The 17,314-nt window shown below is 40.2% G+C and overlaps 1 protein-coding gene across 2 annotated transcripts in view; it reads right to left on the bottom strand.

The window, feature by feature from the left end:
* The window catches only part of DSCAM (DS cell adhesion molecule), a 159,782-nt gene that overhangs the window by 135,711 nt on the left and 6,757 nt on the right, over window positions 1-17,314 (bottom strand). For both annotated transcript variants that reach the window (XM_072398307.1, XM_072398308.1), the window contains 4 exons: window positions 16,741-17,016; window positions 14,200-14,478; window positions 9,425-9,544; window positions 6,314-6,487 (listed from right to left, as the gene is read on the bottom strand). In XM_072398307.1, the coding sequence (XP_072254408.1) occupies window positions 6,314-6,487; window positions 9,425-9,544; window positions 14,200-14,478; window positions 16,741-17,016 (849 nt within the window). The remainder of the gene's footprint in view (window positions 1-6,313; window positions 6,488-9,424; window positions 9,545-14,199; window positions 14,479-16,740; window positions 17,017-17,314) is intronic.

Genomic DNA, 17,314 nt, shown 5'->3' with positions numbered 1-17,314 from the left:
ATTCATGTATTACATGTAAAGCATGTATTACGAGCAGCAAATTGGGCAAACTTGTGGCAGGCCTGACTGATGAGATTATAAAACCATAAAACCTATTTCCCTTAAAATTTCTACTATGAATAGTATCATTTTGGGATAGTAACATGTTAACAGTGCTTGATCAACAACAGGACCAAAATTGGATGGCAGAAACTTCTAAGAGGCTACATCTTAGACGTCTCTGCCACCTAAATCTGTTAAATTCTGAGCTTTCCATCTTCTGAAATTCAGGGAAAACTTCGATATTCAACTGGAGTTTGATCAAGAACCCAATGCAAACACACAAAATTCAGTCTGAGGTTCAACCACCTTGCACCTCTTGATGCACTGACTTAAATACCCGGCCTCCCTTTCTGCTGAATAACCAATCTCTGCAGATACAAAAAGATGGCTTTCATCATTTCATCATACACCATGAATCAAGCAATGAGTTGCCAATATTCTTGTATTGCATAGTAACTTGACAAGTCATGGTTACCTCTTGTCCAAAAAACAGAATAAACTGTATAAACACACACGGAAAACATTGTCTCATCTGTAAATTCCTAACTAGGTAGAGCTGTTTTAGTGGAAGACTCCAAGTTATATAATACGATTGCTCTTGATAAAGGTTTAACAGCCTATTCTACAAGCTTTCAAAATGAGTATCTCCCATCTGTCTTTCAGCCAGAAGATTAAGGTATTTCACAGCCTCCCAACTTCAAAGAGTCTTTGTAGTGTTAAGTAAAAACAGCTTGCCATGAAGTACAGTCAGTTTAGTTAAACTTTGTTAAATATTTAATATGAAAGATGTGTGACCTCGCTCAGATACCAGTCTGAGCTCCTCTGTATCCATGAAGGAATACATCTGCTAGTTTAATACAAGAAAGCCTTGTCACTTGAGAGAATGCAGATTTTCTCCTTCATATTTGCACAAGGACGTGAAATAATAAAAGAAAAAAAAATAATAGAACCGTGCATATTAAAATGCAGAGGGAGCATGAAACTCCTGAATATGTAATGTGCAATATTGCACAGAGCAGAGATTACAAAATGTACTAATCTATACAGACCTAAATATCAAGGTGAATGTATGGCATAAAAAGATATTTTATACAATATTAGGCTTTCAAAAACAGTTCTGGGAGGGTCTTTCTTTGCTCCAGGATGACTGTGCCTCTGCTCAAAGCCAGCTCCATATAGAAATGATTAGGTGAGCTTAGTGTGGAAGCATTTAAGTGGCCCGTATAGAATCCTAACTTACATCCTATATGAACACTTAATAGCTAAACTCTAAATAATGATTGAAACACATCAAGAGAACCTTGCCCCTTATTCTGAACCATGAGGTTCCTTTTCTTTGGCCACCCTCTGAGGTGAGTCATTCTAGTGGATTTAAAGCTATTGAACACTTATGGGATGTTAGATGAGACCAGAGTTGTCTTTGCATATGCTTGAACTACATAATGAGCACACAATCCTACATACGCTCTCTAAAATCTCATAGAAAGCCGTCCGAGAGGAGTGATAAGTGTTACAGATGAAAAGATGGGTCACCTTCATATTAATTCTCATGGTTTTGGAATGGGATGACCATCAAGCTTATATAGGTGTGATAGTCAGGTGTAATCAATTGTAGTGAGATTTTACATCTTGATCTACTGCCATTCTTTATTTGTCTAACATCTGTGCCAAACTACAACAAAGGACCCTAGTTGTAGTCTTAGATGGGGTCTTTGCACCACCCAGACTGGAGATTCCAGTTCCAATGCAGGTTTTGGCTCAAAGCCTAAGAAGTCATATTAGATCTCGGCTTCATATATGGTACCCTGATAGGAAAGCAGGGTAGGTATTGAGCATCATTGGGGGCATTGGCCCAGTAGAAGTGATTCCACTGCCTCATAGCTTAACTCTGGGATCAGAAAATATTGTCTAAATACAAAAAGTATATATAACGTTCACCTAAAGCCTGGTGTGCTTTGCCTATTTCTTCCAGATATATACAGCCATTCATTGTGAATCTTTGCAATGTTCATGAGCTTCTTGTACTAAAGACCAGTCTTTGCTCCTCTCTTTCCATGTGTAGGCTGACTTGTCTTGTATCTCCCTCTTTTTTTTTTTTTTTTTTTTTTAGTAAGTGGGTTTGCTGGTTCCCTCTCTTGAGCTTTTCTCTGTACAGTCTATGTGCACCACAGTGGTAGTAATAAGAAAATAAGTGCATACATAGTCAGTGCATATACTTTGTCAATGCTTTAAATTAAAGTTTTTCCTGAAGGTTACTTTTAAAGCAAAAAGATTAACAGAAAACCCACCTTCTCTGTTGCAGATACTTACCTTCCTGGCAATCCTCCGTCACCCATCCAGATATAACAGGCTTCATACTCCTTCAGGCGATTGGTGTGGGTTTGCCAAGTGGCAATACCAAAGCAGGTGAGCAATTTAGAAAACTTGCTACTTTACTCTGAAAGAAAGTGACGGGTTAACCTATACCCTCCTTATAAAACACATGGGCACCCTAATGTCTTCATTATTGCAAAATAACAGGTGCTCATTTTAAAGAGTTTCTGCTATCACATTTTTAAAACAGATGCAGAACAGGGGAAATGTGTCCTTGTAATAAAATTTGTTATTGTACAATCATTTGTCATTTTTTCTCCCTTTAGAATACCACCCACAGTTATCCCGGGCACTCCCCTCCTGCTGGCAGCTTGCTGGGATAGACAGGAAGGGTGACCTTGCAGTGCTGGCTCTCCTCTTTATGTGGGATCAATTAATGGCTACCAGAGGGAGCTGCTGTGCTGGAATGCTCCAGGCTTCGACCCAGCACTGCACAGAGCTAAATCCCAAAGAGGTTTTAGGAATGTTCAGGAGAAAACAGAAAACACTGTAGCTAATTTTAAAACTGGACTGAATTGTCACAGTATAAAGCTACATACACACTTTCAATTAATATTGTTGGTAAACGAACGACGAACGATCGTATGGCACCGATCCTGTACATACAGATAACGACACGATCGTTCGCAGATATTGTACACACGATAGATGCGATCGTTTGAACGATACAGGAAGTGACGTGCACCACAGGAAGTGAGCGAACGTTCGTTCATCGCGCATGCTCAGACCATGGACGATCCCTGAACGACCATACACATGATAGATGATCAACGATCGTCGTCCAATCCGATCCGCCGGTCCGGTCGTTCATTTCCAACGACTATCCTCGTTCGTCGGCGTCGTTAGTTACTTTTTTTACAAACGATTTTTGGCCAATCGGTTGCTCGTCGTTCGTTCGTCGTTCATTTCCAACGATAAAAATTGGAAGTGTGTATGCAGCTTTAGGGTTCCACCTCCAGTTTTTTGAGTGCAGTATAGAAAAGAAACATTTTCGTTGGCTGGTATGAGCACCAGGGTTCAGCTTTGAGTAGGCATTGTAGGTTGCAGCACTGGGATGTACAGATGATGGGAGGAAGAGTTTTTGGGTGTTCAGAAGAAAGAATATACATAAAGACTTCACTAGATGAAAAGTTTAGGATTTGTGTCAATAGGCTTTTGTTCCCTTAAAGTGGGTTTTACTTTCCCTTACAACTCTATAGGAGTGCAAACCCTTAAAGCAGGTCAAGTGCAGCTCTGAATGCGATTAACTGCAGGTCCTATATTCCTGTCCAGTAATTTTTAATGATTTTAGAAGCATCTTATACTAATGGACTGACTGGTGGAGATTCAGAAACACAACCAATATGACTGGCAAAGTTTCAGCACTCCCATTGTTATCAGCTCCCTTCTGCCTTTTATGTCCTACCCTCCAGTAAAGAAACCCATTAATGGGCCAATATGTACAGGACCCTCCAGGCTCCTCCAACTAGTCATCATATGGCTGCATTGTAAAGACAAACACAGAAACCCAAAAAAGGTATGAAACAAAAAAGGTTCAAAAGCATAACTAACATGTTAAAGGAGGAACAATTGGAACAAAATACAAGCCATCTGCTAATATTTAAAGCATGATCACAGCTATGAAGCCAAAGGATCTATTCAAATATATCTATATTTTTTACATTCTAAAATAATTTTGCTCCTGCTCCCACACCCCTGAAATACTGTAATCCAGAGAAACGCCTACAGCTCTATTGCTTTCTGTGTTACTGCACCAATCTGCTGCAATTGCAGGAAGTGTAATGTTCTGGATTCACATCTCATTGTACACCTCTGCACCAGCCCCTTGTGTACAAAATATAAAAATACTGCTAAATACAACTTGGCCTGTTTGTTTGATCGTTTCCTGGTACGAGTTAGTTGCCAAATTCCACCATTAATGAGTAGCTGCAACTTTACTGCATGCGGTGTTTAAGCATACATATACAATAATCTGGAAGGAAGGTGAGCAGAGCCTTCTCTTCCCTGCCATTACATACAACTCCTGACACCCTTGGTATTCACACATTCATAGTAAACCAGGCAGAATAAAAACTAAGTCAAAATTCTCTTTTGCAGTTTTTCAAATGATGCAAACCTTTAAAAAACATATAGATGATTTTTTACTTTACTTTACTTTACTTTACTTTACTTAATTTCATGTGTGAATTCTGACACTTCTATTTGAGAATCAGGAGTCTAAGATGTCCTGTCAACTATCTGACCTCAAAGTCTGTCCCCCAGCTTCTAAATGTGTTAACTATTGCCCTTTAATTCTTTATATTATTTTTGTAAGGGTTTAAATCCAAGCAGCTGCCAGAGCAATGCAAATATCTATACTGGCCCTGGCAGCGTAGTATGGCAATTTTGCAAGGGGTCCCTTGTTGCTACCGGTATGTGTTACAACATTTTTCACATCAGTTCTATTATTGAGTAAAATAATTGTAGCTACTGAGCCTTTAGCCACAAGCTGCTATAATGTGTCTGACCACATGGTGGCAGCATCTGAGCCACCTAAATTCTTTTTGTATAGCAATAAATAAAGACATGATTCACAAGTGTACACTTTTTACAGTTTTTATGATTATTGCAACTCTTTTAGTGTGCATTTAAAGTGCATTTTTTGCTATAGATTGCACCGCGCTTTGCATGAGAAGCTGGCATGCCGTTTCAATTGTTTTAGATAGTAATTAAACATATAAAATGCATGTCTCTGCACAATACAAATTGAAATTCCCTGCACAATACAACCTTGGTAACAGATGCACTTTTCGGACACTTAATGTTTTTAGGCCTTGCTGCAAAGCTGTTTAGCAACAGAAAACAATTTAGCAACAGATTTAACAACACAATTTAGCTACAGATTTAAAGAATTTCTGGTCTGTAAAATCAGTGCCAAAAATAGGTAGGTGGATTAAAAAAAGAACCACCATGGATATTGCCTGCAGCTTCTTCCCTATAATGGACTTGCAATGCCTTGTTCTGCATGGAGGCTTGATAGACGATCAGCTTAAGATCTGCTACTAATGAGTGGTTATACAATGGCTAATTGGAGAATATTCACAATGTTCTAGAAGAGATGGAGGAAACCCAGATACACAAATGGATGGAGCAAAAGCAAGAAGATCCTTTCACGGCAGGCCTTCAGGTACAGTTTCCTCTCCAGCAATGAGAACAGTGAGCATAACATTATTGATATCCCACTCAATCTGGAAAACTAGCAGAGGCATCGGTACCATTGATGATCTCTCACGGCTGATATGAGGCACAAGGCAATAGAATTTTACTTATTATTGCAGCATTATTTGTTTGCAAGGTTAAAATATTCAAGGTAAACAATTAAAATTTCCAAATGCTCTCAGGAAAACAAAATCTTCACCCCCCACTTCATTTTAAATCCATTTGAAACTTTTAAGAATTTCAAGAACCTCTTACAGAACTCAGCACAGAGCACGGACTGCCATGGAAGTTAATAAGGTCTCTTTAATGCACACAGCTACCCAACAGTTGCCATTATCTGCATTGGAACGGATGTGGAAATATACATGCAAGTACTTTTACATTTCATACATTTAAATATAAATTACATTTCAATACTATTTTGCCCACAGTATTAAAAAAGAAAGTAGAAAGTGATAATAGAATAGCCCATTTAGAAGAAGCAAATGGAAGAGATGGAAATGACAAAAATCAAAGAAGAAAGGAAGATGTAAGGATAATATCAACGAATCAGATCCAACTCTCAATCTCCAACAACGGCAGAAATCTGATTGATTGTTGTAGTCATTATTTTTATAATTCTTAACACTTTATCCAATAACATCCCCATTTATGAAATAAGATTTTGGATTAGCAAGTAATAAATGGTTCCATTTCTTACTTTTAACCGTGAGATACATGGACTTGCTGACGTCAGCTCCTACGTCATTGCTGACCTTGCAGAGGTAGTATCCGCTATCTTCCTCCAGAATGTGTTTTATCAATAGGGAACCATTACTGAGCAGTTGTATTCGCCCATTTAAAGCGATTGGCTGAAACTGGGGAACTCCAGCACCTGCAGGAGAAAAAAGAAAAAAAAAGAAAAGTCTCAGACACTGCAGCTTCTTACAGAGTTCCAACATCCTAAAATACAATTATGATATATACACAGAGCAACCCATGTTTATTATATATGAAGATTCTGCCTTCTTTTATGTAGAGCTACACAATAGTTGAGCTTTGCTAAGAATGAACGTCTACGAGTCAGTTGACACAAATAAATCTCTGTGTCATTGATATGTCAGAATCAACTCAGTCTTCAGTAGCTCCAAGTTTGGTGCAAGTTGTCCTCAAAGGCATCACTTTGAATATAGCCCACCCAGTCTGATACTTACCTCCACCTTTTTCCAGCGATCTCCAATTGCTGACCCTACCCAAAGCTGTACTGCTGTATCCAATGGGTTTTTGTCTTGTGTATACTAGCAATGGTTCCTACGAACAAATGGGGCTATTGATGAAGACAACAAGGGCCCTGAAGATCAATGGCACAGTTGGAGGCAAGTATAAGATCGGGTGGGCTGCATATGGCAGAGGGGGTGTTAGGAGCATGCCTTAAAAAACAACTTATACCAAAAGTTACATAGTTACATAGGTTGAATAAAGACAGAAGTCCATCAAGTTCAACCACTAGGTAAATAAACATACTACCGGTACAAACCAGCATATCCCAGATAAAACCCTATAAACATAGTTGATCCAGAGGAAGGCAAAAAATAACACATTTTAACGCATTAATGGTACAGTTTTATTTTATAACTTTGTAAATTGAGATTGTATATGTGATAATTGGAAATATTCTGCACTTCCCATTATGATATAGTGGAGTGCGTTGGCACAGATACAATTCTTTCTGGGGTGTCAGACATTGGCCTATGCGTCAGATGCTTTACCATAGCAGTTTACCGTATTATTAAGTCAATTCAACCATTCATTATTCTTACACTGGAATGAATTCCTTCTTTAAGAAATTCAAATCGTAGTCAACATTTTTGTGGCCTTTTCACCTCGTTGTTTCTGTTTTCTCAGTTTGAGCAGTTAACATGGTAATGAGAGAGTATGTGTGTTTGGTGATTAAGCTTTTCGCTCGATTTCCTGGGGGAATGAATAAATTGCAATGTAACAGCAGAAGCGGCTCACATGAGCATGTGACCGAGACATGCAGACACAGAGATCTAGATGCATCATTCTTTATGAATATCCCTTCTTACTGTCTGTTCAGTTTACTATTAATAGGCAAGTGAACCTGTCACTTACATCTAGTGAAATTGACTTTTTGTCAGCCAATAGCATATGGTTGCATTGGGAATTTGTAATGTCTTTGAGAAAAATTTCCTGCAAGCTCATGGAGTGAATGGGATTGAAACAAGGCTGTCTATGGGGCTAAAATCATGAGTGGGATAGTCAAGGAGGCCAAGATGAGGATTGGGGCTGTCCGTATAACTAAAACAATGGTTTGGGCTGTGCATGGGGGTAAAAGAATAGGTGGGGCTGTCAGAGAGGCTATTATAAAGGGTAAGGCTGTCCATAGGTCTAAAATAAGGAATGGAGTTGTCAAGAAGGCCAAGATGAGGACTGGGGCTACCCAAAAAGTTAAAACAATAGGTGAGGAAAAACAAATGAGGCTAAAGTAATGATTAGGGCTATCCACAAGGCTAAAACAATAGATGGCAGTGTCAATGGGGCTAAAACAATGATTGAAGCTGTCCATAAGGCTGCATACACACGTGCAATAATTGTTGTTGGAAAGGATCTTTCACGATCTTTTCCAACGACTAATGACACATAATGATGCATTAACGAGTGCTGTACATACAGCACTGTTCTGCTCTATGGAGAGGGGAGGGGGAGAATGACGGAGCGGCACCCCGCTGCTCGGTCTCTCCCTTCTAATAAGATCGTTCGTCGTCCATCGTCTGTGGATCCGCCAGGACGGTCGTTCAGACGATGAACGACGGGCTCTGTACACATGCCAGATTCTCGTCCGATATCGGCCCTGAACCATTGCAAGTGTATACGAAGCCTTAGGCTAACACAATAGGTAAGGCTGTCCATGGGTCTAAAATAATAAGTGAGGTTGTAAAGAGGGCCAAGATGAGGACTGGGGCTGTCCATAGAATTGGAACAATGGGTATGTATATAAGGGAGCTCCCAACCTACGACTTAGTGCAGGTTGTAGGCTCAGGGCAATGGGTGGATTATGTCTATGGACCTGTGATGGGACAGTGGGTGGGTTCTGTCATTATGACGTCACTCTGGGGGAAGTTTCTTCCCCTTTGAGTGTCATATGGCTCCCCGTGCATGCACAGTCAGGAGTCCATGCAATTAATGGTCCGTAGGTCCAAAAAGGTTGACGACCACTGACTTAGTGGGCTGGTTTTGCTAGCCCAAAAGAAATGGGATTCACCTGGCTTTAGCTACGTTGGACAAGTTGATGCAATCCCCTGACTGGCGTATTACGTCCCTGGGGGTCAGGGATGCGAGGCCCTTCCTCTACAGAGGAGGACTAAAAGCACTTGTGCACTTTTTTGTGATGGTGTTTTTGCACTTTACCACACTTGTTCACTCAAGTTTTGTTGATTGTTTACCCAGGGGCACAAATGCAAAAGAGGAGGAGGGGGTAATGGAATTAGCTTTAATGGAGTAATTGGCAATACAAAATGGGAGGAGCTACCAGTGAGAATAATGAAAAGGGATCTGCAGATCAGAAATGAAATTTGAAATGCAGTTAGGCATGCAGTTAGGATCTTAGGCACCAAAGAACGAATATTTACTCATTTTTTCTCAGTTTTACTGTAACATGTGCCATCACTCTGACAATGAATACAATTGTAATAAAATGGTAACACATTGATGGGTGCAAGGTACTAACCACCTCCTAACTTTAACCCTGTACATGTCGGGACAGACCTCCAGACAAGTGACATACAACCCAGGACACAGTCATGGCTGTTACCTTTTGAGTACTTCCACACAATGGTAGGTACAGGATATCCCTCTGCAGAACAATTAAGTATCACAGCTTTTCGGAAAATGCCGTCTTGGTCGGTGGGTTGCACCACAAATCTCGGAGGAACTGGAAAAGAATTAGATTTTCAATTCTACTTAAATTTTATTTAGAGTGATTTGATTATTTTTTATTTGGCAAATAACATTACATACTCAAAATAAGGACTAAATATAGCTTATCTATACCTGAAATTTACTTTATTACAATAACACATAACATACAGTGCACAGTGCTTTATACAATACATATACCATTTACATTAGTCCCCGCCCCTGAAGAGCTTATCATAATATCCCTATCAATGTCTTACATACACAAAGCAGTTTAGGAATGAGGGGCTAAACCTATTGCATTTGCAAATGGGTACTGAAGTCAGTTTAAGCCCTGGCCCTCAGAAAGAAAACTCACATGAGTGCAAGAGTAGAACAGCGGAGCTTTGCATGCTCTCCCCAGAAAACATCAACACAATTGTGCATATTTCATAAAAGCAAATGAACAGAATCCAGGAACAAGGTGCCGCATTAGAAGCATGTCACCAAGGGAGTTGTAGCTATAATTACATTTGTTTAGTTGCCAGGTTTTAATTGTAGTCTGTATCCACTGGAGGCACCTTCCATCACTTCCTGTTCCAGAGCCATGACAGGAAGTGAAGAAATCTGTGCAAATTAAATGGTGATTTAATCTAATTTGGTGATTAACCCCTCTAAGACAGTTGGAGTAGTCATAGCTTACAATGGAAGATTTCCTTTCAGCTAATATTGCAGTGACAACTGGATGTCCATCACTTTCTTTTCATGTGACAGTGGTCACCAGAACTAACAGAGAAGGTAGTTTTCCCCGAGGGGTATGCAGACCCAAATCCCACAGATCCCCAAAAAATAGCTAAATACTTTAACTCTATCAATCTATTGAAGATTCTCCAAAGCATTTAAAAGATGACCAGCTTTGAAAAATTGCTCTAAATCCTGTCTCCTTCTTGCCAGCATAGCCCCTGAAAGAGCATATCTGTTCCAAAAAATCTCTGTCATAGCTCCCCTTTGTCCCCATAAAAGTACAAAAAGAACCATTGGTCCTGCCAAAAACCAGCAACTTGCACACCCAAGCAGCATGCTCAGCCCTGCCTGAGTTCTCCCATGCTGGACTACATCTGCATAACAGAGGGTAGGTGGTCTACAGTCCACCTTTGGAGAACTCATACAGCGCTGACAACACTGCCTGGTATTTCTGTGCAGAGTTGTCAGCTTACTACAGGAATCCTGGGATCTGTGAATGGGGGAAGCAGTGCATCTATTGCAGAAATGTGCCACATATGTTTTTAATTCTTCCCACAATAAAGTGAAATGGTATCTAGAATACAAGCAGGGTAATGGAAGCTTCCAGTATCGGAGGCGCCAGGTAATAAACTCCCTGACAGGTTCCCCGTGGAGCTTTGCTGCCATTTTTCAGACCTATATAGGATGATTTTTCTATAACAAAAAAAAAGAAGTCAGTCAGACGTGAGGTGAATAATGCAGCTCCTCCATCTCTAGCCATCAGGGTGAGGCTGCTGCAAGAGAAACATGCCATGGAAGGTTGGTGGTTCCTAGGCAACCGTTCTCATTTCCATCATGGCTCCCATTCCTCTGGGCTTAGCAGTGACCTCTACATACCTTCAGGAAGAAAACACAGCCAAGACATATTACCATATATAAAGCTTTCTGCAGCTCCAGAGAGAGTGAAATAATAGCCCCAGAAACACAAAAATCTTTATTTTGGATGATTTTATTATAGGAAGTCATATAATGCAGGGGTGCTGCTACTAATTATGCACTGGGATTGGTTTAGGAAAATGCGCCGTTGTCCATAGCAACCAGGCTTTAGATAGAGAGCACCGCCAGCTTAAAGAGAGCTCCAGGAAGATATGACAAACATGCAAATATCATTATTTATTTATTATTAATCATTATAATAATATTAGCAAATTATTATAAAAAGAGAATCTGTATTGATATCAGCCCCTGTTTTGCCTGCCCAGCAACATTCAGACTGGGAGTGGCTATGAATTCTATGAGCCAATCAGGCTCTGCTGCGTGTACATGTGCTGATAGGGAACATGTTGGGAGAAGGAGAGAAAAGAGGACGTTGATGGCTTTTTAGTATGTTGCACCTTCCTTATTATCATGGCAGCAGGCTGTGGCTGGGAAAAGATGGGGACACCGCTTACTTCCTATCAGGTCGTGTCATAGTTTTTGGTGAGCTGTCTAAATCACAAAGTTGATTCATTAGAAATCCTCCTGCAAACAACACTGTCAGAAATGTGTATTTATTGGTTTGCATGGCCTGTTAAAAAAAGTTGAGGGCTTTCAGTGCTGATAATGCAATTTGCCTGGTTGTTGTGCCAACCCACTGGCTCAGAAACTAAATCAGAAAAGTCAGATGTGTATTTCTGATACATGTAATAAAGCAATAGGTTGGCATGACATGAGAGAAAGTTGGTGATCCAGCAAACCAGCTACAGATCTGCCCCTGGACCTGGATCTAGGTTTGGATCACCCAGATTCTCCCATGATAGTCTATTTTCTCCAGTTTTTATGTGCAAAATTAGTAAAGATTCACTTTCAGGACAGGAGAGAGTTAACTGCAGGTGTACCATGCGATACCAATTCAGACCACTAGAGAGAGCTAGAGATTATTGAAAATAATGTACAGTGCTGTCATAATCTGGTTGTCACTTTTCTTTTGGAAATGACTTTGTTGCCTCTTATATTGATGTGTATATATATATATATATATATAGTGATGCATATACAGACATCAATAAAAGGTGTAAAAAAAACGAAAAAAACAACAACAATATAATATAAAAGATATTATAGATTTTATATATATATATATATAATTATATATATATATACATATTCTATTTGATTACCAAAGGAGCTAAAGTGCTTATATATATCATATGATACAGGAAGAGCAGGGCAGCCGGTCATAAGGTTGGCCTTCGTTTTCAGGCTGACCATACACACCAAACCAGTTCTTCGAACATTCGATAAATACTCTTTGAAATCGGAAGGATATTCAATGTAAAAAAAAATAAAATTGCAGCACTCCAGCTATAAAAGCAATCACTGACAGCAGATGAAAATGGAATACTGTCAACATGATTTCTCAGATTGCTGTAGGATCATTCTCTGCAGCGACTGTCCGAATTCATTAGTGTGAATTAAAATCTAAAAGGAATTTGCTGCTCCAAAGCACTAATGACCAGAAAGGAAAAACAACTAACTTAAAATAGAAAGACATTGTCCTGTTTATTTATTTGCTATCATTTCTATGAAGTTGTTTTTGATGTTTTATTCGTATTTATTGCCCAGGCTACAATCAGACTCACCCCATAAATACAATGGAGGCTGATTTACTAAAGGGGTAGAAGCTGTTCATGTGTGAATGTTATTGTGAATTTAAACACTTTTGCAAAGTCAATATTGGTCAATAATAAAAAGCTTTGTTCATTTTGCATATTCTTTAATGTTCAAGTTTGCTGGCACACAATATGGAATGTAAAATAATCACCGCCCTGTATGATTGACCTGGATGGCTGCAGTGGCGGTATAAGGGGGTTGACTGAATGACCTAACCATGCCTAGCCCTGTTTGTAAGTGCTTACCAACCCTGGGGGCAAGCAGTTACCCCCTGGAGTAAATTAGGACACAGGGTCCACTGCCCTGCAAAGACATTCAATATCAAACACACACTCAACACATCTGCCAGTTGTCGAGCATAAAATAATAAAAGGGCAGGGTGATAAAGGGAACCAGTCCTGAGCTTTGTATGTATTCTGCCAAGGCTGCTCTCTTCTTATTCTTAAAAATTCCCACCCTACCTGTTGATCACCATGCTTTAATGTTGGCTCAGCGAGGGGGCATTTCAGACCCCTACACAGAGCACAATGGTCTTTATTTGCAGTCTCTAGGCAGGCATGTCCCTTCCTGCTGGTCCATATTTGAAATATAGTGAAAGGAGACGTTATGCACAATACACAATACAGAGGCGGCAAATAAACAAGTTGTCATTTCTTCATTCTCCTTTTTGATGACCACCCTGTAATGTTAAAAATTCTATAAAATTCTATACAGTGGCAATTAGAGCTTCAAACACCATCCTGTATTTACCCTAATTTGGAGATCAGAACCTCTATTTACTTGAATGGTGTAACTAATCATCACAACTGCAATCACCACTTCAAAGTCCCATAGGCTTTGGCCCATAGACTAGTGATAATCTCTACAAAAATAGTCATTGGATGTTGGAAACAAGCAAAATAGATCCAATTATGGTGACATTTTTTTAAAATTCCAAATAGGTCATTAAAATGCAAAAGTATTGTCTTTTTTTAGCTGATCGTCTCTTTTAAAAAATGTTTCTGCTATTGGATCAAATTGTGTGCACATATGGGCAACCAATTGCACGACCACAATACTTGTAGTTGCTCACATTATGATTTTTATTTGTGTGCTCTTATGGAAGTGTTGTCACTAGGAAAAAGTTCTCTGCATGCTGCTGTGAAAAGTCCACTAGAGGGCGCCTGCTTCCTGGACAATTTTTGTTAGCCAATAGGAAGATATTGATCACCTGGACTGGTGACACCAAAACTTGGCCTGGTAATGCCATGAAAAGAACGACACTTTAAGCAAAGCTATTTTACAGGTAAATAGTTGTTCCTCCGTCCATGTACCTACCTCTGACAATTAACTGACTTTGGTGTTCCACAGCTGCAGCATCGTTGCGGGCGATGCAGGTATAATTTCCATTGTGCATCAGAGACAGATTGGAGATCCGTAAGGAGCTGGTGAAATCAATATTATCAATGGTCACCCCGAGATTAGCCGGAATCGGCCTACCGTCCTTTTGCCAGGTGATAGTAATGGGGAGATCTCCGGAGACCACAACACATGGGATGAACACTCTCTGTCCAATGGAAAATCTTTGGGACTCAAATGGCTGAATATATGGCGGTACTGCAAAACAGAAAGAGAAAAGGTCAACGGATCGTTATAAACACAAATAATGAATATTTCCAGATCAGTCCAAATGGCCATGGAGGTCCCAAGAGGACCACTGGGGGAAGGAGGATTAATTGTCAGGCTCATAGACACAAATAACATGGATAAGGATCAAAATCCCTCCTCCGAGAAGTTTGCCTGGAGTTTAGTGCTAAATATTTAGGGGAAGGGGGCTTTAACCTAAAGAGGCCCTGAATGTTTAGCTTTTAGTTTATGAACATCTAAACATGTAGCATGTGTGCCATTCGAAAGCCAGATACCCTATGTACGCCTTTTCCTGTTGTCTGAGGCTGCACAACTGGTTATCACCCTTTTAAAAATAGATAGCAGTACATTAAGCAGAGGTCCCTGAAGAAATATGTTTATGATTGCATCTTTCAGAGCAAATCTTTTAATTAAGCATCTGTAATCAGCTTCCGCTCTGACCAGGAGTAATTGCTTTCCCAATCTTAAAAAAAAAGAAAGCATTTCTTATCACTAATGTTCAGGGTTGGCTTTCCTAAAACATAAGGTATTTACATATCCTCAAATCTATCACACAACCCAAAAAAACAGGGGATTTATTACTCATATTTGATGAAAAAACGGAGCTATGCAAATCAGTCCCCCATGCCATAGTGGCCAACTGTGCATCTGTTCCCAGTGTTTTATAGCATGGACATAGGCCAGGCATGGGCAAACTACGGCCCGCAGGCTATATACGGCCCCATATGTTTTTTTCTCTGGCCCTTTGGGTGGTCAGTGGCCACCCCGAGCAGGGTCAGGAGAAGGACCCTGGCCAGAGCCGCGGAACATTCCTGGTTTGTATCCCGGCTCGTGGAGGTTGGTGGGCTGTGTCCCTGCACACAACCCACCCACTCTCCCATCGCAGGCTCAGATCTGCAATGGGAGAGTGGGTGGGGTTATGACATTATGACGTCACGTTCAGTGGCCTCATGATGGCATAACCCCGCCCACTCTCCCATCGGCCTGGCCCCTCTGTCAAATTTTGCTTTAGATTGTGGCCCCTGACTGAAAAAGTTTGCCCACCCCTGATATAGGCCCTATGGAGCCTAAAAGAGGTGGAGTGCACAGGGTTGCTTAAGGGGAGTTTATTTGGAAATAAATATTGGAATTTTGGCTTTTATGGAGAACTATTTGGGGAGTGATAACACAGATTAAACATATTATGGTAAGACCAATGGAACCAAAAGCCCTTCACTAGAACCTTGTAAGGCTTGGTGCTGCCTTTTAGGGTAGGGTAGCAGCAAAAAAAATAAATAAATAAGTATAACTAAAGCCAGTGGCAGACGTATCCAGAGAATGGACCCCTGTGCAGTAATGACCTGGGGTCCCCCTATCAAACTGAATTGGGAGCCTGTGAAGACTTCTGTTGGCTAAGAAGGGTTCAGGGTCCTTGTGCAGCAGGACACTTTGCACCTCCTTATGTCTGCCCCAGTCTAAAGCTGAGAAGAGGTGTTCCCATCAGAAGATTTCCCCTAACCTCCTTCTTTTTTATTTATAAAGCTCCAACATATTACGCAGCGCTGTACAAAAAAAAAGAGGCTCCAGATGACCATCCTGCATTTATAAAAAGTACAAATTATGACACAGGAGATGGAGAGGAGATTGTTCAATCAAGCTTACAAGGTGGGGGAGTGTGGTAAGCAACAAGTGAGAGAAAAGGGAACTGTGGTTGATTAGTGATGGTTTAAAAATGAAAAAGATTGGTTAGAACTCTGGCCATTACAGCGCTAGGTCCCAGGTTCGAATTTCAGCCAGGACACTATCTGCATGGAGTTTACAGGTTCTCCCCATGTTTGTGTGGGTTTCCGCGGGGTACTCCGGTTTCCTCCCACATTCCAAAAACATGCAGTTAGGTTAATTGGCTTGCCCCCAAATAGACCTTAGACTGTATTATTGACATATGACTATTGTAGGGACAATAGATTGTGAGCCCCCTTGAGGGACAGCTAGTGACATGACTATGGACTTTGTAAAGTGCTGCGTAATATGTTAATGCTATATAAATACTGTGTAATAATAATTTTATTAAAGACTGGCCTTGGAGATGTGTGTTGGAGGAGGTTATGGGTGAGGAAGTCATTAGTGGAGAACCAAAGGGGGGCAATTTGAAATTACTTCCTGTTCTAGAAACAATGCTAAAACTTTAGATTTTCCCTCCCTGGGAATGAACAAAGAGAATGATTCTCTTCCAAACAATCTGCCTAAACCCACCTTTCACTGTAACGTAGACACTCTGGCTTGTAGATAACTGCGGTTGGACAAGGACATTACACGTATACTCCCCTTCATCCACATCCTTCTGAACATCCGTCAGCTTTAGCGTTCCATTGTTCTCAAAAGCCACTTGGCGGTGGTTGAATGGGATGAGGTTGGAATTCTTGTACCATTTTATGGAATAATATGGATAGCCAATCACACGGCAATGGATGTAGGTGTCCCGTCCCGCTATTGCTGTAATGTTTTTCATTGGTCGAATGCTTGCTGGACCTGGAAAAAAAACATGAAAAAGCGCTATATGATTCTAGAAGACAGGAATACATACCTAATGGAGAGGTGGATGATATGGTGGAGGGATGTAAAAAATGTGTTGTTAGAAGTGTTTAAAACTGTCTGGTTGCCTCAAAATTTAAAAATAAATAGAAATTAAACACTAAAGTTACCTTTTTAATTAATCAAAACTCATTATCTGCTGGAAAATTATAATATTCACTGGGGCAAATATATACACACCTCTGCTGAATTACCCAAATTTTATCCAGGATTTTCTGACCACAATAAACCACAA

The sequence above is a fragment of the Pyxicephalus adspersus genome, chromosome 1 (assembly GCF_032062135.1).
Source record: "Pyxicephalus adspersus chromosome 1, UCB_Pads_2.0, whole genome shotgun sequence".
NCBI lineage: Eukaryota > Metazoa > Chordata > Amphibia > Anura > Pyxicephalidae > Pyxicephalus > Pyxicephalus adspersus.
The sequence above is the reverse complement of the archived record's forward strand: the minus strand, read 5'-3'. Positions and strand labels throughout refer to the sequence as shown.